This window comes from Trachurus japonicus, chromosome 17 (assembly GCF_045865225.1).
Source record: "Trachurus japonicus isolate A0001 chromosome 17, Traja_1.0".
NCBI classification, from domain to species: domain Eukaryota; kingdom Metazoa; phylum Chordata; class Actinopteri; order Carangiformes; family Carangidae; genus Trachurus; species Trachurus japonicus.
The window spans coordinates 3,856,775-3,880,888 of NC_140923.1; the positions used below are offsets into that span (position 1 = coordinate 3,856,775).

Here is a 24,114-nt window from a genome sequence, read left to right on the forward strand (position 1 = left end):
TCTTTCACAACCATTATCTCCCAGAAAATCATGGGAGAATATCCTAGAAACAATTAGTATCCATTGAACATTGTGTATGATTTTATATATTTTATTTTGAAATACCTCCATCCATCCATCCATTTATTTTCTTCCGCTTCTTCCGGATCCGGGTCGCGGGGGCAGCAGTCGAAGCAGGGACCCCAAGGCGTTCCCAGGCCAGCCGAGTGACATAGTCACTCCAGCGTGTCCTGGGTCTTCCTCGGGGCCTCCTCCCGGTGGGACATGCCCGGAACACCTACTTCTCAACTGTTTGTTAGGTTGGTATTGATCTTTTACAATCATTGTCTCCCAGAAAATCATGTAAAATGTATCCCAGAAACAATTAGTATTCATCGAGCACACATACGTATTTCTTGGTTTTATTATTATTTATTCCACAGAGTTATTTCAAAATACTATCGGGGGATCACACTCCTCAGCCTCCCGGGGAAAGTCTATTCTAGGGTACTGGAGAGGAGAATTCGATCGATAGTCGAGCCTTGGATTCAGGAAGAACAATGCGGTTTTCATCCTGGCTGTGGAACGCTGGACCAGCTCTATACCTTCTGCTGAGGACTGTACGGTCCCTGTTTGGGCTGCCCTTTGTCACCGGTTCTGTTCATTATTTTTATGGACAGAATTTCTTGGTGCAGCCAAGGGCCGGAGGGGGTCGGGTTCGGGAGCCACTTGATTTCATCTCTGCTTTTTGCGGATGATGTTGTCTTGTTGGCTCTCTCGAGCCAGTGTAGCCGATGTCATATCTGGCCTTCTGCGTTGTGTTTCTCACGGGCTGCCCTAGGTGGGGTTCGATCCCACGACCTCCCGCACCGGAGGCGACGATGCTAACCTCTTCGCCAAGAGGTTGACAACCACTTGGCGGGTTGGTTAGCACGTCTTTTATGGGTGGAGTGAGTGCACATCCGTTACACCAGGACCTTCAGCATGCACTGGGGCGGTTTGCAGCCGAGTGTGAAGCAGCTGGGATGAGAATCAGCACCTCTAAGTCCGAGGCCATGGTTCTCGACCGGAAAAAGGTGGCTTGCACCCTCCAGGGCCGGGGAGAGTTCCTGCCTCAGGTGGAGGAGTTTAAGTATCTCGGGGTCTTGTTCACGAGTGAGGGGAGAATGGAGTGCGAGATCGACAGGCGGATCGGTGCGGCGGCCACAGTAATGTGGTCATTGTATCGGTCCATCGTGGTGAAGAAGGAGCTGAGCCGAAAGGCAAAGCTCTCGATTTACCGGTCGATCTACGTTCCCACCGTCACCTATGGTCATGAACTCTGGGTCATGACCGAAAGAACTGGATCCCGGATACAAGCGGCCGAAATGAGTTTCCTCCGCAGGGTGGCGGGGCGCTCCCTTAGAGATAGGGTGAGGAGCTCTGTCACCCGGGAGGAGCTCGGAGTAGAGCCGCTGCTCCTCCACATCGAGAGGAGCCAGCTGAGGTGGCTCGGGCATCTGTATAGGATGCCCCCTGGACGCCTCCTTCGTGAGGTGTTCAGGGCATGTCCCACCGGGAGGAGGCCCCGAGGAAGACCCAGGACACGCTGGAGTGACTATGTCACTCGGCTGGCCTGGGAACGCCTTGGGGTCCCTGCTTCGACTGTTGCCCCCGCGACCCGGATCCGGAAGAAGCGGAAGAAAATAAATGGATGGATGGATGGAGGTATTTCAAAATAAAATATATAAAATCATACACAATGTTCAATGGATACTAATTGTTTCTAGGATATTCTCCCATGATTTTCTGGGAGATAATGGTTGTGAAAGATCAATACCAACCTTACAAACAAATGAGAAGTGGAATGGTGTTTGTAAGTTGAAATTCCAGAGAGCTATTTCAAAATAAAATCAAGAAATATTCATAAAATAAGGTCAATGGATACTAATTGTGTGGGGATTTTTTTATATATTCGATTTTCCGGGAGATAATGGTTGTGAAAGATCAATACCAACCTTAGAAACAAATGAGAAGTAGAATGGTGTTTGTAAGTTGAAATTCCAGAGAGCTATTTCAAAAATAAAATCAAGAAATATTCATAAAATAAGGCCAATGGATACCAATTGTTTGGGGATTTTCTTTAACATGATTTTCTGGGAGATAATGGTTGTGAAAGATCAATACCAACCTTACAAACAAATGAGAAGTAGAATGGTGTTTGTAGGTTGAAATTCCAGAGAGCTATTTCAAAATAAAATCTAGAAATATTCATAAAATAAGGTAAATGGATACTAATTATTTGTGTATTTTCTTTTAACATGATTTTCTGGGAGATAATGGTTGTGAAAGATCAATACCAACCATAGAAACAAATGAGAAGTGGAATGGTGTTTGTAGTTTGAAATTCCAAAGAGCTATTTCAAAATAAAATCAAGAAATATTTATACACAATGTTCAATGAATACCAATTGTTTGTGGACTTTCTTTTAACATGATTTTCCGGGAGATAATGGTTGTGAAAGATCAATACCAACCTTACAAACAAATGAGAAGTAGAATGGTGTTTGTAGGTTGAAATTCCAGAGAGCTATTTCAAAATAAAATCAAGAAATATTCATAAAATAAGGTCAATGGATACTAATTGTGTGGGTTTTTTTTTTTTTTTTTTTACATGATTTTCTGGGAGATAATGGTTGTGAAAGATCAATACCAACCTTAAAAACAAATGAGAAGTGGAATGGTGTTTGTAAGTTGAAATTCCAGAGAGCTATTTCAAAATAAAATCAAGAAATATTCATAAAATAAGGTCAATGGATACTAATTGTGTGGGGATTTTTTTTAAATATACGATTTTCCGGGAGATAATGGTTGTGAAAGATCAATACCAACCTTACAAACAAATGAGAAGTGGAATGGTGTTTGTAAGTTGAAATTCCAGAGAGCTATTTCAAAATAAAATCAAGAAATATTCATAAAATAAGGTCAATGGATACTAATTGTTTGGGGATCTTTTTAAACATGATTTTCTGGGAGATAATGGTTGTGAAAGATCAATACCAACCTTACAAACAAATGAGAAGTGGAATGGTGTTTGTAAGTTGAAATTCCAGAGAGCAATTTCAAAATAAAATCAAGAAATATTCATAAAATAAGGTCAATGGATACTAATTGTGTGGGTTTTCTTTTTTTTTTTTTACATGATTTTCTGGGAGATAATGGTTGTGAAAGATCAATACCAACCTTACAAACAAATGAGAAGTAGAATGGTGTTTGTAAGTTGAAATTCCAGAGAGCTATTTCAAAATAAAATCAAGAAATATTCATAAAATAAGGTCAATGGATACGAATTGTGTGGGTTTTTTTTTTTTTTTTTTTTTTTTACATGATTTTCTTGGAGATAATAGTTGTGAAAGATCAATACCAACCATACAAACAAATGAGAAGTAGAATGGTGTTTGTAAGTTGAAATTCCAGAGAGCTATTTCAAAATAAAATCAAGAAATATTCATAAAATAAGGTCAATGGATAATATTTGTTTGGGGATTTTTTTTTTTTTACATGATTTTCTGGGAGATAATGGTTGTGTAAAGATCAATACCAACCTTAGAAACAAATGAGAAGTGGAATGGTGTTTGTAGTTTGAAATTCCAAAGAGCTATTTCAAAATAAAATCAAGAAATATTCATAAAATAAGGCCAATGGATACCAATTGTTTGGGGATTTTCTTTAACATGATTTTCTGGGAGATAATGGTTGTGAAAGATCAATACCAACCTTACAAACAAATGAGAAGTAGAATGGTGTTTGTAGGTTGAAATTCCAGAGAGCTATTTCAAAATAAAATCAAGAAATATTCATAAAATAAGGTCAATGGATACTAATTGTTTGTGGATTTTCTTTTAACATGATTTTCTGGGAGATAATGGTTGTGAAAGATCAATACCAACCATAGAAACAAATGAGAAGTGGAATGGTGTTTGTAGTTTGAAATTCCAAAGAGCTATTTCAAAATAAAATCAAGAAATATTTATACACAATGTTCAATGAATACCAATTGTTTGTGGACTTTCTTTTAACATGATTTTCCGGGAGATAATGGTTGTGAAAGATCAATACCAACCTTACAAACAAATGAGAAGTAGAATGGTGTTTGTAGGTTGAAATTCCAGAGAGCTATTTCAAAATAAAATCAAGAAATATTCATAAAATAAGGTCAATGGATACTAATTGTTTGGGGATCTTTTTAAACATGATTTTCTGGGAGATAATGGTTGTGAAAGATCAATATCAACCTTACAAACAAATGAGAAGTAGAATGATGTTTGTAGGTTGAAATTCCAGAGAGCTATTTCAAAATAAAATCAAGAAATATTCATAAAATAAGGTCAATGGATACTAATCGTGTGGGTTTTTTTTTTTTACATGATTTTCTGGGAGATAATAGTTGTGAAAGATCAATACCAACCTTACAAACAAATGAGAAGTGGAATGGTGTTTGTAAGTTGAAATTCCAGAGAGCTATTTCAAAATAAAATCAAGAAATATTCATACACAATGTTCAATGAATACTAATTGTTTGTGGATTTTCTTTTCACATGATTTTCTGGGAGATAATGGTTGTGAAAGATCAATACCAACCTTACAAACAAATGAGAAGTAGAATGGTGTTTGTAGTTTGAAATTCCAGAGAGCTATTTCAAAATAAAATCAAGAAATATTCATAAAATGAGGTCAATGGATACTAATTGTTTGGCGATTTTTTTAAACATGATTTTCTGGGAGATAATGGTTGTGAAAGATCAATACCAACCTTACAAACAAATGAGAAGTGGAATGGTGTTTGTAAGTTGAAATTCCAGAGAGCTATTTCAAAATAAAATCAAGAAATATTCATACACAATGTTCAATGAATACTAATTGTTTGTGGATTTTCTTTTCACATGATTTTCTGGGAGATAATGGTTGTGAAAGATCAATACCAACCTTACAAACAAATGAGAAGTAGAATGGTGTTTGTAGTTTGAAATTCCAGAGAGCTATTTCAAAATAAAATCAAGAAATATTCATAAAATGAGGTCAATGGATACTAATTGTTTGGCGATTTTTTTAAACATGATTTTCTGGGAGATAATGGTTGTGAAAGATCAATACCAACCTTACAAACAAATGAGAAGTGGAATGGTGTTTGTAAGTTGAAATTCCAGAGAGCTATTTCAAAATAAAATCAAGAAATATTCATAAAATAAGGTAAATGGATACTAATTGTTTGTGGATTTTCTTTTAACATGATTTTCTGGGAGATAATGGTTGTGAAAGATCAATACCAACCTTACAAACAAATGAGAAGTGGAATGGTGTTTGTAAGTTGAAATTCCAGAGAGCCATTTCAAAATAAAATCAAGAAATGTTATCAGCCCAAAGGTAAAATGCTTATAACTGACCAAATGGTGGCGCTATTGAATATGAGTGAATAATAAAATGCTGTGAAACTCTTAGCTTTGTGGTAATGACAGTATTTATGTGTTGTTGTTATTTTTTTTATTTGTTCAAACGGGAAAAATCCGACATTGCAATTTTACGACGGTCCCTAAGCGCCCCGGCTGCCGCACAGTACTCGGAAAGACATTCAGCGCTGTTCCTTTGAGTTTTCGCCACAGCCACTGAGGTTGGTGAGTTGATGAGACCTGTGAAATGTGTGGCTCACTGATCTCTACAAAATAATATCAACCTGGATGAAATCGGTGCAGTTTTCATGACGCTATTAAAGTTAGAAACAGAAAAAAACTAGCGAATGTCGAATATAAAACCAATTTCACCTCGGTAACTTGGCGACGGAAAGAAAAATGTTTCTTCACGTTCCCCTCCGGAACTTCATAGTGTGACACTCAGCGGAAGTAAACAACGACAGCGCACTAGCAGCGTTATCTGTGTGGAGTCAGCTTGAAGCTTGTGGTCGTATCTCAGAGAAATGTTTCAGTGTGGATGAAGCAACGATGTCTTCAGTTGAGTCTCTGAGAGAGTTTGTCACCGAGCGACTAACTGCTGCTGCTGAAGAAATATTCAGAGTCTTTAAACAAACTGTCGTCGAGTACGAGGAGGAGATCGATCGTCAGCGCAGACTGCTGGATATCGTCCTAAAACCAGAGATAAAGCTCCACAGGACAGGTCTGTAAAACCAGGAGGGACTCGGTGTAAACTAACACAGTGATGTGACAAATGTTTGTCCAAACAAAAGTCTCAAATCATAAAAATCAAAGGGCCACTGCTGCACCAATGGGCCATATCCGTATGTTGTCCCCTTGTCACGTAAAACACTTTGAGCTGCTGTGGGCATGAAAAGTGCTTTACAAATAAAGCCTGATTGATAATGTCCAAACAGATGTCCAATTTAAACAAAAAACGTGATTTGACCAGAAAATGAGCAAGCCAAGGACAAAGAAAATGTCTCCGTGCCTCTCCAAGCTAATCAACACATTGAAGACTAACAATAAATGAATAGCTCCAACGTAGGATTTGGACAAGTTTATGAGTGAGTTGCTTTAGGACAAAAGGTCAAACCTGAATCAGAGTTTTTCCATGATGGTCTAATTCTTATGTCTCCTTGTTGTTCCAGAGCTCCCACAGCAACATGTCTGTAAGGAGGAGGGGGAAGAGGTTCTCTCCAGTCTGGAGCAGGAGGAGCCAGAGCCTCCACAGATTAAAGAGGAAGAGGAGGAGGTCTGCAGCAGTCAGGAGGGAGAGCAGCTGCTACTGAAGCAGACTGACAGACTGCAGGATATCATTTGGAAACCTGAAATTCTGCTACACAGGACAGGTCTGTAAAACCACAATAGTCTGATCAAAAAGTAACAGTAGCCAGTTCATTCAGATCTGATTTTGTTCCGTCAAATTCAGCTGCTTTCCCAAAGCGTCTTGTACGAGTTGCGACTGGGGCAGCATCGCTTAAATTAGCGGGGTGACGGGGGTCCGTGTACCTTTTGTCAGTTTGATATTCCGTTTTAATAAAAAAACGGGAAAACGGAAATACCGTGGTTTTTTCCTTTTTTACTTTTCAAACAAAAACCAATAAATGAAAAAACAGAGTCGTTTTTCCGTTTTTGGTTTTCTGAATCAAAAACGAAAAACGAGAAAACCACAGTCAAATAACGGCCCGAATTTGGTTTTTGTAAATTCATTTGTTCGTTTTTCGTTTCATGTTTATCAATATAACGGCGGGCAGAACGGAAGCGGAAGTGACACGTAATAACTTCAAAATAAAAGCATGCTTATTTTCATACAGACTACCGTTCTCTTTATACACTCATTTTTACAGATTATGCTCGACACGTATAGCCTACATTTATTTCAGTGAACTATAGTTGTAGATGCCATGTACTAGTGTTTTGTGTGTGTGTGTGTGTGTGTGTGTGGGGGGGGGGGGGGGTCAGGGGTCAGGTGGGATGATACGTCACAAGCGTAGTAAAATCAGCTGTTCTTCACCTGTGACCTGCTATGTTTTAGCTTATTGACATTCCTCTGGAGCTCAGTTTTTATTGTTGAAGCGCGTCCGGCCCTATTAGCCATTAATTGTTCCATCCATAGTCGCCCTAACAAGTAGGTTATTTTTAGCTGAGTGTGAATGCATATTGTAGGAAAGTTTTACCCTGCGAACTCACCAGCATCACACACAAAATAAAAGTAGCGTGCTGCTTACTTTCATATAGCCAAACGTTCACTTTATAGCCTAGCTACAGCCCTACACCAACGTTAATTAAGCATTATACAACAGTTAGTTTGGCTGTTAGGCTACAGTGTAATGAGGTGTTTTCAACACTTTTTTTCACATCATTAAAGCAGAAGTAAGGGGAATGTTTGTGTTAATATAAGTCTTAAATAGTTATATCTTCCCACAGCAATCACTTCTATAGAGTGGTGGTTATCAGGGCCTAATGCATTTTAAACAGGAAAAAGGCCTTATACTCCAGTTTTACTGTACAGTAACATCACTTTGGTCCATAACTTCTGTCAATACTTGGTACAGTTGACTTCAGGACCACGCTGGCTACTTCCTCAGTCATGATCAAACATTTTTACTGTATCATTTTGGAGAAATTAAGCCTCAAATTTGCATCTTTAGCTTCTTTTAAACAGGAAAAAGGCCTAATACTCCACATTTACTGTACTGTAACATCACTATGGCCCATAAGTTCTGACAATGGTTCGTACAGTTGACTTCAGGAGTATCCTGGCTACACCCTCCGTCATTTTCAAACATTGGACTTGCACTGGAAAAGCTCTGTCATTTTAGAGAAATTAAGCCTCTAAATGAGAATAAATACCGAGCATAGGCCTCTTTCTATGTAAAAATGGAACTGTATAGCTGAATTTCTCTAAAATGATGCAGGAAAAATGCTTAATAGTGGATCAGTGGGTTGTAAGGATGGTCCTGGAAACAACTTTATCAACTTTTGTCAAAAATTATGTATCATAGGGATTTTACATTTGCGTGAATATTGAGCAAAATTCATGGATTCATTTCTCAAAAATTATACAGTCCAAATACTTGACACTGCATGGGTGAGTAGTCAGGATATTCCCGAGGTCAACACTAACCATTGTCAGAACTTTAGGCCAAAGTGATATTACTGTACAGTTAAAGATGGAACATTAGGCTTTGCAAAACTTGCAAAGCTTTGCAAAAGGCTTAATTTCTCTAAAATGATACAGTAAAATGTTTGATATTGAGTGAGGGAGTAGTCAGGATGGTCCTGAAGTCAACTGTACCAACCATTGTCCGAACTTATGCACCAAAGTGATGTTACTGTACAGTCAATATGGAGTATTAGACCTTTTGTCTTGTTTAAAAAAAGCTAAGAATGCAACTTTGAGGTTTAATTTCCCCAAAATGATACTGTAAAAATGTTTGATAATGACTGAGAAAGTAGCCAGGATGATCCTGAAGTCAACTTTACCAAGTATTGACAGAACTTATGGACCAAAGTGATGTTATTGTACAGTAAAATGGAGTATAAAGCCTTTTTTCCTGTTTAAAAGAAGCTAAAGATGCAACTTTGAGGCTTAATTTCTCCAAAATGATACAGTAAAAATGTTTGATATTGAGTGAGGGAGTAGCCAGGGTGGTTCTGAAGTCAACTGTACCAACCATTGCCTGAACTTATGGACCAAAGTGATGTTATAGTACAGTAAATAAAGAGTATAAGGCCTTTTTGTCATGTTTTTAAAAAGCTAAGAATGCAACTTTGAGGTTTAATTTCCCCAAAATGATACAGTAAAAATGTTTGATAATGACTGAGGGAGTAGTCAGGGTGGTCCTGAAGTCAACTGTACCAACCTTTGTCTGAACTTATGGACCAAAGTGTTGTTATTGTACAGTAAATATGGAGTATTAGACCTTTTTATCATGTTTAAAAAAAGCAAAAAATGCAACTTTGAGGCTTCATTTTTCCAAAATTATACAGTAAAAATGTTTGATATTGAGTGAGGGAGTAGCCAGGGTGGTCCTGAAGTCATCTGTACCAACCATTTCCTAAACTTATGGACCAAAGTGATGTTATAGTACAGTAAATAAAGAGTATAAGGCAATTTTTCCTGTTAAAAAAAAATAAAATCAAAAAATGCAACTTTGAGGCTTAATTTCTCCAAAATCATACAGTAAAAATGTTTGGTAATGACTGAGGGAGTAGTCAGGGTGGACCTGAAGTCAACTGTACCAAGTATTGACTGAACCTATGGACCAAAGTGATGTTATAGTACAGTAAAAATGGAGTATAAGGCCTTTTTCCTGTTTAAAATTCATTAGGCCCTGTTAGGTGTAACCTCACACACACACAGACACAGACACAGACACAGACACAGACACAGACACAGACACAGACACACACACACACACACACACACACACACACACACACGCCTGTAAAAAGTCCCACTGCTGTTATACTGTATATCAGCACTCATGGTCGGAACTAACTGTTGTATAATGCTTAATTAACGTTGGTGTAGGGCTGTAGCTAGGCTATAAAGTGAACGTTTGGCTGTATGAAAGTAAGCAGCACGCTACTTTTATTTTGTGTGTGATGCTGGTGAGTTCGCAGGGTAAAACTTTCCTACAATATGCATTCACACTCAGCTAAAAATAACCTACTTGTTAGGGCGACTATGGATGGAACAATTAATGGCTAATAGGGCCGGACGCGCTTCAACAATAAAAACTGAGCTCCAGAGGAATGTCAATAAGCTAAAACATAGCAGGTCACAGGTGAAGAACAGCTGATTTTACTACGCTTGTGACGTATCATCCCACCTGACCCCTGACCCCCCCCCCCCCACACACACACACACACACACACACACACACAAAACACTAGTACATGGCATCTACAACTATAGTTCACTGAAATAAATGTAGGCTATACGTGTCGAGCATAATCTGTAAAAATGAGTGTATAAAGAGAACGGTAGTCTGTATGAAAATAAGCATGCTTTTATTTTGAAGTTATTACGTGTCACTTCCGCTTCCGTTCTGCCCGCCGTTATATTGATAAACATGAAACGAAAAACGAACAAATGAATTTACAAAAACCAAATTCGGGCCGTTATTTGACTGTGGTTTTCTCGTTTTTCGTTTTTGATTCAGAAAACCAAAAACGGAAAAACGACTCTGTTTTTTCATTTATTGGTTTTTGTTTGAAAAGTAAAAAAGGAAAAAACCACGGTATTTCCGTTTTCCCGTTTTTTTATTAAAACGGAATATCAAACTGACAAAAGGTACACGGACCGACGGGGCGCCGAGTTGCACAGTGGGTTAAGCTGGTGCCCCATGTGTTGAGGCTATAGTCCTCGTGCAGGGGGCCCCGGTTCGAATCCCGCATCGGACAGCCATTTCCTGCGTGTTATTGCCCCTGTCTCTGCCTCCCCATTTCCTGTCTCTCTCGACTCGAATTAGCGGGTTGACCCAGGTCTGACGTTTCCACTGCAAGCCAGTCGGGGCCATAGTAGGGAGGTTAAGCCCAAAAAATAGGCCTTTGACTTAAAGTCATGATGCAAAGGTCCCCCCTTTCCGAAATAAACACGTTTTTAAAATGCCTTTTTTTAATTGAGAAAACACATGCTAAAAGCACATTCCATTTAGAATGTCCATATAAACTCAGGCAGATGCCCTGATGCCTTCAGCTCCTGGATGAGATCTACAGCTTCTGAGACAACATGGAGCTACTTGTGTGACAGGATATTGGGTTTTATTAATGTAAAAACTTTAATAAAACCAGACTGATACTGATTTGTTGAACATCAGACGGAGTGCAACAAATATAGCCTACAAGTAGTTAAATAATAAGATGTAATTCATATCACAGTGGTGTCAGGTAAGACCAGTTAGCGTTAGTTAGTGTTGGTCAAAATATAGGCCTACTTATAACTAGTTACTGCTTGTGTATGTTGATTTAAAAAAGTTTAATTTACATGTTAAAAAAAAAAGTCAACTTAAAGTCAAAGGAAAAATGTTTTTACTGTTCTCAAATGTAAAAATGGGTCACATTGGACCCTGTACATTATTTAAGGCTTATATAACCTGATACTGAATACATTTTACATTGTGCTCCTAAAGTAAACTAACAAATTTTAGTGTAGAACGCCATTAATAAGCAATGTTAAGCTATTATGTACATATAGGGAAGTTTAGGTTTGCAGCTCTCACATAAAGCATATGATTAGGACTGACTTATTTCACCTGCGCAGTATAGCTGGCTAAGATCCTCTCTCAGAGTAATGCTGAGAAACTGGTAAGCTTCATTATTTTGGTAGATTTTTTACTTTTGTGAATGCTTGTTAAATGCTTAGCTTATCAATCTCATGATGTTACAACATCTTTGTTTCTTATTTCAAATTAGCCATAATGGAATGTCTTGACTGGACTTTAGGCTTCCTATGTCAGTCCGCACTACAGATTGAAAAACATTAGATCCCTGTTCATCATTCAAATTGAGAAACAATCCTGAAATATTGCAATCATGAAAACATCCAGGAGCTGAAGTCATTGTAGTTCATAGTGGATTCTAAATGGAATGTGCTTTTAACATGCTTTTTCTCAATTAAAAAAAAAAGGCATTTTAAAAACGTGTTTATTTCGGATACAAAGTGTGATCTCACTTGTGTCTTAGGATAGATTTATTTGTATGACCCTAATGTACATCCATGCCAAAGGGGACCTTTGCATCATGACTTGAAGTCAAAAGTCGCTTAACCTCCCTACTACCAAGCCAATTAAAACTTGCATCAATTGCATAGTTGTTTGACGTGGGTCAATGCAAGTCGGTGAGACGATTGTTAACTGTTTTGTTTTTTTTACCAGTGGGAAAGGGGTATTACTGAGATTTAAATGTCTGATTGTGTGTCCTACATGTTCCTCCATGTCTTATCTGTACCTCCTGTTTCTTCTCCTGATTATCTTGTAATGTCACTGATAGATACTGTCACTTGATCAGACACTTTCTAATCTCTATATTTCTGCCATTTCCCATGTCTCCTTGTTGTTCCAGAGCTCCCACAGCCACTTGTCTGTAAGGAGTTTGTTCTCTCCAGTCTGGAGCAGGAGGAGCCAGAGCCTCCACAGATTAAAGAGGAAGAGGAGGAGGGAGAGCAGCTGCTACTGAAGCAGGAGACTGACACCTTTATGTTGACTCCTACTCATGAGGGAAGTGACCACAGAGAACCAGAACCAACCAGTGACCAGCAGCTCCTCTCTTACAGCTCTGCTGTAGCTGAGAGCCAACATCAGGAAGGAAGTGGACATGTAGACCCAGAACCACCTGGAAATGTAGAGACACAACCACAGAAGAGACATCGCACAAACACAAGTGGCGGTGACAATGTACACAACTCTTCTACAACAAAGAGTCACTGTGACACTAAGAAAGTTAAAAAGACTCTAAAACGTGACACTTCTGGAAAAGACTTGAAGTGTGAGTCTAAACTGAAAAAACTGAGTGGCCACACAGTGGAAAGGACATTTTGTTGTAGCACCTGTGGGAAAGGATTCAGTGACAGGTCAAATCTGGGAATACATTCAAGAAGTCACACAGGTGATAAGCCTTATTCTTGTCAAATATGTGGGGAAAGATTCAGATATCCTTCCCAGTCCTCAGCCCATATGACAACCCACACAGGTGAGTGGCCATACACCTGCAAAATTTGTGGGAAGAAATTTATCTGCAACACAGATTTGACTAAGCATACATTCATCCACACAGGTGAGAGGCCTTTTTCTTGTGACATATGTGACAAAACTTTTAACCAAAAAACACACTTGATGGTCCATATGAAAACTCACACAGGTGAGAAGCCTTATTCTTGTGAAACATGTGGGAAAAGGTTCACAGTCAAAGCAAGCCTGAAGACTCACATTAGAACACACACAAGTGAGAGACCGTACACCTGCAACAGTTGTGGGAAAAAATTTGCCTCCCAGACAGATTTGAATAGGCATACAAGAATCCACACAGGTAATTCTTGTGAAACATGTGGGAAATGGTTCACAATCAGTGCGAACCTGGTGAAACACAGAAGAACCCACACAAGTAAGAAACCCTATCCTTGTGAATTGTGTGACAAATCTTTTACCATTAAAAGAAGCTTGTTGGTCCATATGAGAACTCACACAGGTGAGAAGCCTTATCCTTGTGAAACATGTGGGAAAAGGTTCATTACCAGTACACACCTGACGAAACACAGAAGAATCCACACAGGTGAGAAGCCTTATCCTTGTGAAATATGTGGGGAAAGATTCAGATATCGTTACCAGGCCTCAGCACATATGAAAACACACACAGGTAAGAAGCCGTAAACCTGCAACACCTGTAGGGAAAAACGTACCGACCAATCAGTCTTGAGCAGGTTTATTAGAAACCACAGGTGAGAAGCTTTGCTGTCATCAACCACAAACAAAGAGGTTCATCATCAGCACATGTTAAGGATCCAAATATGACACTTTCTTCTCATCATCACATGTCATTTTATTGTAACTTTCATCTTTATGTTTATTAGATTTTGACTCGTTAATAAAGCTCTTTATTCAAACTCTGTCGTCCTATTGTGTTCTTTTGAAGAACTATTGAATCCAGAGGGTATGAGACCAAAGATAAAGATAATTTCGTCCTCTCTGAGGACTGATGAAACCCTGTTAACAAGGAAGTTCTGTGCATAAATCTTGGTGTATGTGCAACATGTGGCAACAGAGTTAGTGATGTGTCAGTCAGTGAACAGTAGAACCCACTCAGGTGAGAAGCTGCACCTCTGTCACATCTGTGGAGAAAACTTCAGTCAGATGACACATGTGGTAAGACATAATGATCCATACAGATAACAAGTCATAGACTGACTGAACGTGTGGAGTCTAGTTTCTAAGAATGGAAATAACTGAGCTGTGATATTCATGTTAATATTTTCATATTCTACCACAGTTATTGATGATGGCTCCAGATGGTCCAGATTGCATTTACATTAGCCTACACTGAACACCTGAATTAAACTACTCATGTTTACCAGGCAAATATTATTCTTTAAAAGGACTTGATTGTATTGGTCCCTTACAATACAATACAATTTTATTTCAGAGATTAGAATGAAAACATGCATCATGAAATTGTATAATTCCTCTTTGATCATTAAGGCAGTTGTACGTGTTAGTTTTCTTCTTTCATAACTAGATTTACAATATATAGAAGTAACTTTTTTCCGGTTTGCTTTTAGAAGATTTCTATCGATTGAAACTTTGAGGGAGAGGGAGGTGATGAAGAGCAGGATCAGGGAGTTCAGGGTGCAGGAAATCACGTTAAAAGGATTATTGAGTGAGAGAGCACAGATTGGAGTTTCGTTATTTAAAGGAAACAGAGGTGTTTATAGAATTTGATGGATAGGCAGGGATAGTAGGGTATTGATGACAGTTGTAGGGAGTGCAGGATGAGGGTGTTTTTTTTGTTTTGTTTTTTTTAAAATATTATTTATCTTTTTTTTCTATGTGGGGTAGAATGTAAGTGTGGCTCACACTCCAGGACAGAAGGTGGTGGTGATGCACCAAAAAGCTGGATGCCAACCGCCGTAAAACAGAAAGAAGAAGCAGAAGAGAAACTTTGAGGGGGAATGAAATTGTCGTTCCCCACCGGAACTTCACAGTGTGACACCCAGCGGAAGTAAACAACGACAGCTCGCTAGCAGCGTTTTATCTTTGTTATCTGTGTCTGAGTCAGCTTGAAGACGGTCGGTGCGGTCGTATCTCAGAGAAATATTTCAGTGTGGATGAAGCAACGATGTCTTCAGTTGAGTCTCTGAGAGAGTTTGTCACCGAGCGACTAACTGCTGCTGCTGAAGAAATATTCAGAGTCTTTACACAAACTGTCGTCGAGTACGAGGAGGAGATCGACCGTCAGCGCAGACTGCTGGATATCGTCCTAAAACCAGAGATAAAGCTCCACAGGACAGGTCTGTAAAACCAGGAGCAGAGACACTATAGTCTTTGTTGTTGTCATGATTGGGGAACAACTTCTCAACCTTTAGTGTTTTATCCTGTTTCCTGTTTAGTTTTACACACAGCTCTTTGTAGAGTTGGAATATTCACAGATTCGGACTTTGGATCAATAACTCTGAGACGAAACGTTGTTCAAACACAAATGATGCCTCTTTCACATCATAATCCTACAGACTACTACCTACAAGAATCAAAACCCGATTTTTTTAACGAAAACGAGCCGTTCTCCGAGCTGGATGGAAAACATTTATCTCTAGTGCGCAGGGACCGTGTGCAAATTGCAATACAAGAGCAAGACGCTCCGAACAAAAATCAATCTCCACTGTTATACAGTACAGCGACTCCAAAATCACCACACACAACAAGGGACTCCTCATGGTCATACTACAACAGCTGTTTTGGAGAAATGTGCCTTTTAATAATTTTGGTGATTTTTTTAATTAATCATTAAAAACCTCCAATATTAATCAATAGCTCCACTGTTATGTACAGAGACTCCAAAATCACCACACACACCAAAGGACTCCTCATGGTCATACTACAACAGCTGTTTTGGAGAAATGTGCCTTTTAATAATTTTGGTGATTTTTTTATTGGAATTAATCATTAATATCTTGCAATATTAATCAATAGCTCCACTGTTATACAGTACAGAGACTCCAAAATCACCACACACACCAAGGGACTCCTCATGGTCATACTACAACAGCTGTTTTGGAGAAAACAGACTGAAAAATAGGAACATATTAATGATTAATTCCAATAAAAAAATCACCAAAATTATTAAAAGGCACATTTCTCCAAAACAGCTGTTGTAGTATGACCACGAGGAGTCCCTTGGTGTGTGTGGTGATTTTGGAGTCTCTGTACTGTATAACAGTGGAGCTATTGATTAAAGCAGAAGTAAGTGGTCCGGTCGTTTTCGCTAATGCTGCGTTCCAGGCAGGCTTTTGAAATCGTAAATTACAGCTTCAAGTCACAACTTACGACTTTGTAGCGTTCCAGGCAACCCACTCGTGTTTTTCCGACCTGTTTTACCGGTGAAAGTCACTATAACGGCCACTCGTAACTTCCGACCGGTGAACTCGTACCAGATCGAACTGGTACGACTTCACGGTCGGAAAAATCCGAGTTTCCTTGAACGCACCATAACAGTCCTCGTCGCTACGTCGCCACATTCACGGCGTCCCTTGGCTGCACACACAGCCCTGCATGCCGTTCTCTCTCCTCATTGGATAAAAACTGTAGGATACGATAAATGTTTTCTCTTCGGCTCAGAGCAGAGCAGAGGGACTGACAGACCCGTGTTTCAGTCCAAACACTCTATGTAAGTGATTGCTGTCGGAAGATATAGGTATTTAAGACTTATATTAACACAAATATATCACTTACTTCTGCTTTAATATTGGAGGTTTTTAATGATTAATTCCAATAAAAAAATCACCAAAATTATTAAAAGGCACATTTCTCCAAAACACCTGTTGTAGTATGACCACGAGGAGTCCCTTGGTGTGTGTGGTGATTTTGGAGTCTCTGTACTGTATAACAGTGGAGCTATTGATTAATATTGCAAGATATTAATGATTAATTCCAATTAAAAAATCCAATTAATCCAATTAATCGGCTATCGGCTTTTTCCTGCTGCAAACTATCGTTATTATATCGGAATTTAAAAATCCACTATCGGTCGACCTCTACTGTACTGTATAACAGTGGAGCTATTGATTTTTGTTCGGAGAGTCTTGCTCTTGTATTGCAATTTGCAGACGGTCCCTGCGCACTCGCCCGGCTACCGGCTGCGCATAGAGATCAATTGTTTTCCATCCAGCTCGGAGAACGGCTCGTTTTCGTAAAAAAAATCGGTTTTTGATTCTTGTAGGTAGTAGTCTGTAGGATTATGATGAGAAAGAGGCATCATTTGTGTTTGAACAACGTTTCGTCTCAGAGTTATTGATCCCGGAAGTCCGAATCTGTGAATATCTTTCCAACTTTACTTAACTGCTCTTTGTTTGCTTGGTGTGCTGCTTGTGGTTTGTTTTGCTCTGTCTCTCTTCTACTTGTTCCCTCCATCATCACTTACCTGGGGTGGGGTCATGGTGGCAGCAGACTAAGTAAAACTTATGTTGCGGCTGGTGACTATGGCCAAAGTTCAGCATACTATGGAGTTGAGTCATAATGGGTGGGATTTTAAAGTGATTTTTCTCCACATTGCTACAGTAAAATCCCACCAAAATGATACCAGAAGTAGAGTAAGACACCAGGAACATTATGCAAAAGAAATGAGGAGCACATGTATGAAGGAATTGATGTGACGTAAGGTCAAAGTTCAGCATCCTTTAAATGGAGTTGAGTCATAGTGAGTGGGATTTTAAAGTGATTTTTCTCCACATTGCTACAGTAAAATATCAGCAGCAGCCCAAACATTGGCACGTGTTGTCCTGTTGTGTCTTCTTGTGGTGTGTGCGTCAACCTAACCCGGCTGGCTCAGCCACATGATTGGTTCAACACATCGCTACTCATTATCATGGACTATTGTCCGTCAAAACATGAATGAATGAAACCTATCGACTTTCTATCAACCACGTCTCATATTTCTATTGAGGAATAGTTATTTCGTGATATATTGTTAGCGTTTTATTGCCCAGCCCTACTGGAAAGAGCAGTCCACTCCACCACTTTCTTTCATTTCAGGCAGCTGGGCAGCTGCTGGGTGTTTAAGCAAACAAAATGAAAATGTACTGCACCCTTGTGGACAAAGTAAAGTACTTGCACAAAGCATTAACTAAAGAATGGCTCAGACGGAGACCAAAGCCAGACCTGAGTTTTTCCTTGATCACCTATTTCTCTTGTCTCCTTGTCCTTCCAGAGCTCCCACAGCAACATGTCTGTCAGGAGGAGGAGGTTCTCTCCAGTCTGGACCAGGAGGAGCCAGAGCCTCCACAGATTAAAGAGGAAGAGGAGGAGTTTGTTCTCTCCAGTCTGGACCAGGAGGAGCCAGAGCCTCCACAGATTAAAGAGGAAGAGGTGGAGGTCTGCAGCAGTCAGGAGGGAGAGCAGCTGCTACTGAAGCAGGAGACTGACACCTTTATGTTGACTCCTACTCATGAGGGAAGTGACCACAGAGAACCAGACCCAACCAGTGACCAGCAGCTCCTCTCTTACAGCTCTGCTGTAGCTGACAGCCAACATCATGAAGGAAGTGGACATGTAGACCCAGAACCACCTGGAAATGTAGAGACACAACCACAGACAGGAGATCACACAAACACAAGTGACAGTGACAATGTACACAACTCTCCTACAACAAAGAGTCACTGTGACACTAAGAAAGGTAAAAAGACTCTAAAACGTGACACTTCTGTAAAAGACTTGAAGTGTGAGTCTAAACTGGAAAAACACCAGAGTGGCCACACAGGGGAAAGGACATTTTGTTGTAGCACCTGTGGGAAAAATTTTACCTGCCAGACAGATTTGATTAGGCATACAAGAATCCACACAGGTGAGAGACCTTTTTCCTGTGAAATGTGTGACAAAGCTTTTACCCATGAATCACACTTAGTGGTTCATGTGAGAATCCACACAGGTGAGAAGCCGTACACCTGCAACACTTGTGGGAAAAAGTTTGTCTGCAAGACAGGATTTAACAGCCATATAAGAATCCACACAGGCGAGAAGCCTTATTCTTGTGAAATATGTGGGGAAAGATTCAGATATGCTTCCCAGTCCTCAGCACATATGAGAACCCACACAGGTGAGTTGCCATTCACCTGCAAAACTTGTGGGAAGAAATGTATCTGCAACACAGATTTCAGTAGGCATACATCCATCCACACAGGTGAGAGGCCTTTTTCTTGTGACATATGTAACAAAAGTTTTGACCAAAAATCAAGTTTGGTGGTCCATATGAGAACTCACACAGGTGAGAAACGTTATTCTTGTGAAACATGTGGGAAAAAGTACACAACCAGAACTAACCTGGTCATTCACAGAAGAACCCACACAGGTGAGAAACCGTACACATGCAACACTTGTGGGAAAAAATTTACAAACAACTCAGCCTTCAGCCAGCACAGAAGAACCCACACAGGTGAGACACCGTACACCTGCACCACTTGTGGGAAAAGGTTTACTGACAACTCGGCTTTCAATAGGCACAGAAGAATCCACACAGGTGAGAAGCCTCATCCTTGTGAAACATGTGGGAAAAAGTACACAACCAGAACTAACCTGGTCATTCACAGAAGAACCCACACAGGTGAGAAACCGTACACATGCAACACTTGTGGGAAAAAATTTACAAACAACTCAGCCTTCAGCCAGCACAGAAGAACCCACACAGGTGAGACACCGTACACCTGCACCACTTGTGGGAAAAGGTTTACTGACAACTCGGCTTTCAATAGGCACAGAAGAATCCACACAGGTGAGAAGCCTCATCCTTGTGAAACATGTGGGAAAAGGTTCACAACCAGTACACACCTGAAGAAACACAGAAGAATCCACACAGGTGAGAAGCCTTATCCTTGTGAAATATGTGGGGAAAGATTCAGATATCGTTACCAGGCCTCAGCACATATGAAAAACACACACGTGAGAAGCCGTAAACCTGCAACACCTGTAGTGAAAAAATGCCAAAACCAATCATTCTTGAGTGGGATTATTAGAAACCACAGGTGAGAAGCTTTGCTGTTATCAGCCTCAAACAAAGAGGTTCATCATCAGCACATGCAGAGTTAAGGATCTAAATATGACACAGGGGAATGGACATGTCAACACTGAGAAGACATTCAAGAAGTCACACAGGTCTGTTGGTCCACATGAGAACCCACACACAGGAGAAACCATACAAGATACAAGATGAGAAGCCTTATGCTTGTGAAATATGTGAGAAATGTTTTAAGCATCGAAGAAACTTGCTGCTTCACATGATGACTCACACAGGTGAGAGGCCGTACACCTGCAGCAGTTGTGGGAAAAAATATAAATCCAAATGGGAATTGATTTCACATACAAGAACTCACACAGGTGAGAAACCACACACCTGCAACACTTGTGGGAAAAAATGTTGTTCCATGTCGAACCTGACTGAGCATATTAGAACTCACACAGGTGAGAAGCCTTACACCTGCAACACCTGTGGAAGGAAATGTAGTACCAAGTCGAACCTGACCAAGCATATGAGGATCCACACAGGTGAGAAGCCTTTTTCTTGTGAAATATGTGATAAAAAATTTACTCGTAAAGTAAGTTTGGGTATCCACACGAGAACCCACACAGGTGAGGGGCTGCACACCTGCAGCACCTGTGGGAAAAACTTTTTACCAAGTCAAATCTTCGTTTCAAATATGTTTATTAACAGGAAACTGATCAAACAAAGAAATTGACAGTTAACATTTATGTTTCCATGTTTTCTACATAAGTAAAAAGTAATCCCTAACAAACCAGACTAATGACAAAAACTGTGTAACAAGTAACATCAACAAAGCAGATAAAACAAAACAGACAGGGCAAAAAAAAAAAAAAGGGCAGTACCGTGAGTACCCCCACCCCACCCCACCCCTCTCCCCTCACCCCCACCCCCTAGGAGAGCATCCAACTAAGGGCTCAATCAGATTGTCTTTCGAGATGAGAGACCAAAGGTTGCCAGATTTTATCAAAGTCCCTCAATCTGTCTTTCAGAATAAATCGAATTCTCTCCAAATGTAAAGTGTCTGTCAAAACAGTCAACCATTGTTTAAATGAGGGGACCTCTTTCTTCTTCCGGTTGAGTAGGATCAGTTTTTTTTGCTGTTATAAGGCCATATGCCAGAAGTTGTTGTTGTGCACTATTTAGCTTCCTTAGCCCCTCAGATGTTCCCAGAATTATTAAACTAAGATCTGGGTCTAATTGAATCCCCAAAATCAACGAAAAGAAATCAAATATTTCATGCCAATAATTTTGAAGTTTGGGGCAGAGAGCGAAACTATGAGATAGGGTACCCTCCATGGACTCGCATTTCTCACACAAGGGAGAGACTTCAGGAAATATTCTATGCAGCTTTGTTTGGGAGTAATGAAGTCTGTGCAATATTTTAAATTGAATCAAACAGTGTCGGGCGTTTATAGAACATTCATGGATGTGCTCCAAACTCTCTTCCCACACATTGAGAGGAATCAGGGCTCCGAACTCTCTTTCCCATTCTTCTTTTATTCTATCCATTTTAGGAAGTTACCAAGTCAAATCTGACTGAGCATTTAAGAACGCACACAGGTGAAATGCCATACACCTGCAATACCTGTGGAAAGAAATGTAAAACCAAGTCCAACATGACTCAGCATACAATAATCCACACAGGTGAGAGGCCTTATACTTGTAAAATATGTGGGGAAAAATTCAGATATTCTTACCAGACCACAGCACATATGAAAACACACACAGGTGAGAATCCATAAACCTGCAACACCTACACCTACTGCCCATTTTTGAGTCCTTTATGTACTATACCCCATAATATGATATGCATTCAAGTTAACTGCTTGTAATAGCTCACTATTTCTTGTATGCTTAGGCTGTAATGTTTGTAATGTCTGGATTACTCTTTCCAGTGTTTGTGTGTGAATGTTGTTTGTATGTTGTATTTTTTATGTGTTTCTATTCTATTCTCTCTTCCTTACCCTCCTTTCTTATTTTTACTTGGGCCCCCCTCGAAAACGAGGTGATACACCTCAAGGGGTTAATCCTAATAAAGAAATTTGAACTCCTATAGGAAAAAATGTAGTGACCGATCAGTCATTAGAAGGATTATTCGAATCCACAGGTGAGAAGCAGGTCTGTCATCAGCCACAAACAAAGAGGTTCACCATCAGCAGAGTTAAGGATCCAAATATGACACTTTCCTGTTCTTCTCATCATATTTATTTTTATTCTTACGCATCTTTATGTTTATTAGACTTTGCATTTACTGTGAAGTTTGTATTGTTGTTAATAAAGTTCTTTATTCACACTCTGTTGTCCTGTTGTGTTCTTTTGAAGAACTATTGAATCCAGAAGGTATGAGACCAAAGATAAAGATAATTTTGTCCTCTCTGAGGACTGATGAAACCCTGTTAACAAGGAAGTTCTGTGCATAAATTTTGGTGTATGTGCAACATGTTGGAACAGAGTTAGTGATGTGTCAGTCAGTGAACAGTAGAACCCACTCAGGCTGCACCTCTGTCACATCTGTGGAGGAACCTTCAGTCAGACGACAGGTGGTAAGACATAATCATAGACTGACTGAACGTGTGGGACAGATTTCACACTCAATGGAGAGTTCACAGATGACTTGAAGAGGTTTGGAAAAAACATTGTTTAATAACTGAGCTGTGAAATATTCATGTTAATATTTTCATACTGTCAAGGAGAGTTGAGGGTCCCGAGCTCAGCCTTCAGATGTATTTTGTGATTTTTGCTATTTTAAAGGTATTATGATTAAAGGAAGAGTTTTTGCTGAGTGTAACCGGTGAAAATGTGTTAAGAGACATGATGTAACCTGAACTGATGGAATAGTTGCTGTAATCAGTTAACGGAAAAAGGGGAAGTAGGATGTGTAGGACAAAGGTTAATGTAATGAGGAACATGTGGCATGTCTACCAGGCAGGCTGAGGCAGGTCAAGAAGAAAAGGCCACAGGGTCGAGTGGAAGTAAAAATATGTACCAAAAAGGCCAGTACCACAGCAGAATGATGGAGAAATTGTCCCATGACACAGAGAAGGGGGGATGGCTGCTCCGGACCTATAAAAAGGTTGTACACCCGGAAGCCGAGGAGTGTGTTGCAGGACTGAGCGAGCTGGTTAGACCCTACTCCTGCTAGGCAAGTTTCCTCATCACCAGCTTAAACATTCTCTAGAAATTCTACTCTGGTCCGTGACCGTTAGAACTTGAGAACTTACCCTTTAAACGGAGAGCTGGCCCAGTAAAAGCCGTAATAACAGGGGCTAAATACCAGGGATCTAACAATACTCTGCCTCAATATATGATGATGGCTCCCGATGGCCCAGACTGCATGTACATTATACACACTGAACAACTGGCATGTACATTATAAACTGAAGTTATTTTTGACTCTAGTAGGCCTACTTCATTTTGTGATAAACATACTACTACGCTATGCTTAACAGACATCATTTTTTAAATTCACTGTACAGGGCGTGGCTGTAGTGGTGTTGAATAAAATTTTACTTAAAAATAAAATTGAATGAGGATTCCTCTCAAGGGGTTTATCCTATTAAATAAAATTAAAATTAAATAAAATTTCTGAATGAATGAATGAATGAAAATGAAATCACACACTGAACACCTGAATTAAGTGCTTTCTGACTCTTGTGCTTCAGCTGTCTACCAGCCAATGTTAATGGGATTGTGTTGTCTTGATAACTTTGTGAAATGTTTACTTGCTAAGTTATAATGAAATAATGCATCATAAAATATTATAATTCCACCTTGGTCATCACGGCCCCAGTGACACAAAGAGATATAACGATTATTAGAACATTTTTTGATGGAAAGACAAAATATTTCACGTTCCCCATCGGAACCTCAGAGTGTAACACCAAGCGGAAGTAAACAAAGACCACGCGCTTGCAGCGTTATCTGTGTGTCTGTGTGGAGTCAC

General features: G+C 39.7%; 3 protein-coding genes across 3 annotated transcripts in view; all 3 read left to right on the top strand.

Moving 5' to 3' along the window:
* The first annotated feature begins 5,954 nt into the window (after positions 1–5,954).
* The window catches only part of LOC146969782 (uncharacterized), a 41,895-nt gene continuing 23,735 nt past the window's right edge, over positions 5,955–24,114 (top strand). The window contains exon 1 of the mRNA XM_085804538.1: positions 5,955–6,126. Coding sequence (XP_085660664.1) covers positions 5,955–6,126 — 172 coding nt within the window. The remainder of the gene's footprint in view (positions 6,127–24,114) is intronic.
* On the top strand, positions 12,764–13,916 carry LOC146969783 (uncharacterized). Its single transcript, XM_085805360.1, has one exon. It carries the CDS (start codon positions 13,109–13,111, stop codon positions 13,799–13,801), a length of 693 nt encoding a protein of 230 aa, XP_085661486.1. The 5' UTR covers positions 12,764–13,108; the 3' UTR covers positions 13,802–13,916.
* LOC146969784 (uncharacterized) lies at positions 15,264–21,913 on the top strand. The gene is made up of 6 exons (XM_085804396.1): positions 15,264–15,435; positions 18,348–18,812; positions 19,065–19,232; positions 19,317–20,025; positions 20,532–20,758; positions 21,816–21,913. The coding sequence occupies exons 1-6, from the start codon at positions 15,264–15,266 to the stop codon at positions 21,911–21,913; spliced, it is 1,839 nt and encodes a 612-aa protein (XP_085660522.1).

Excerpts from the sequence above, each read along its gene's own strand:
- LOC146969783 (XM_085805360.1), top strand. The coding sequence starts at position 13,109 with ATGACAACCCACACAGGTGAGTGGCCATACACCTGCAAAATTTGTGGG.
- LOC146969784 (XM_085804396.1), top strand. The coding sequence starts at position 15,264 with ATGTCTTCAGTTGAGTCTCTGAGAGAGTTTGTCACCGAGCGACTAACT. Across the intron at positions 18,813-19,064 it reads TCACTGTGACACTAAGAAAG|GTGAGAAGCCGTACACCTGC; the intron begins GTAAAAAGACTC and ends GAATCCACACAG. Across the intron at positions 20,759-21,815 it reads CCACACGAGAACCCACACAG|GTGAGAGGCCTTATACTTGT; the intron begins GTGAGGGGCTGC and ends TAATCCACACAG.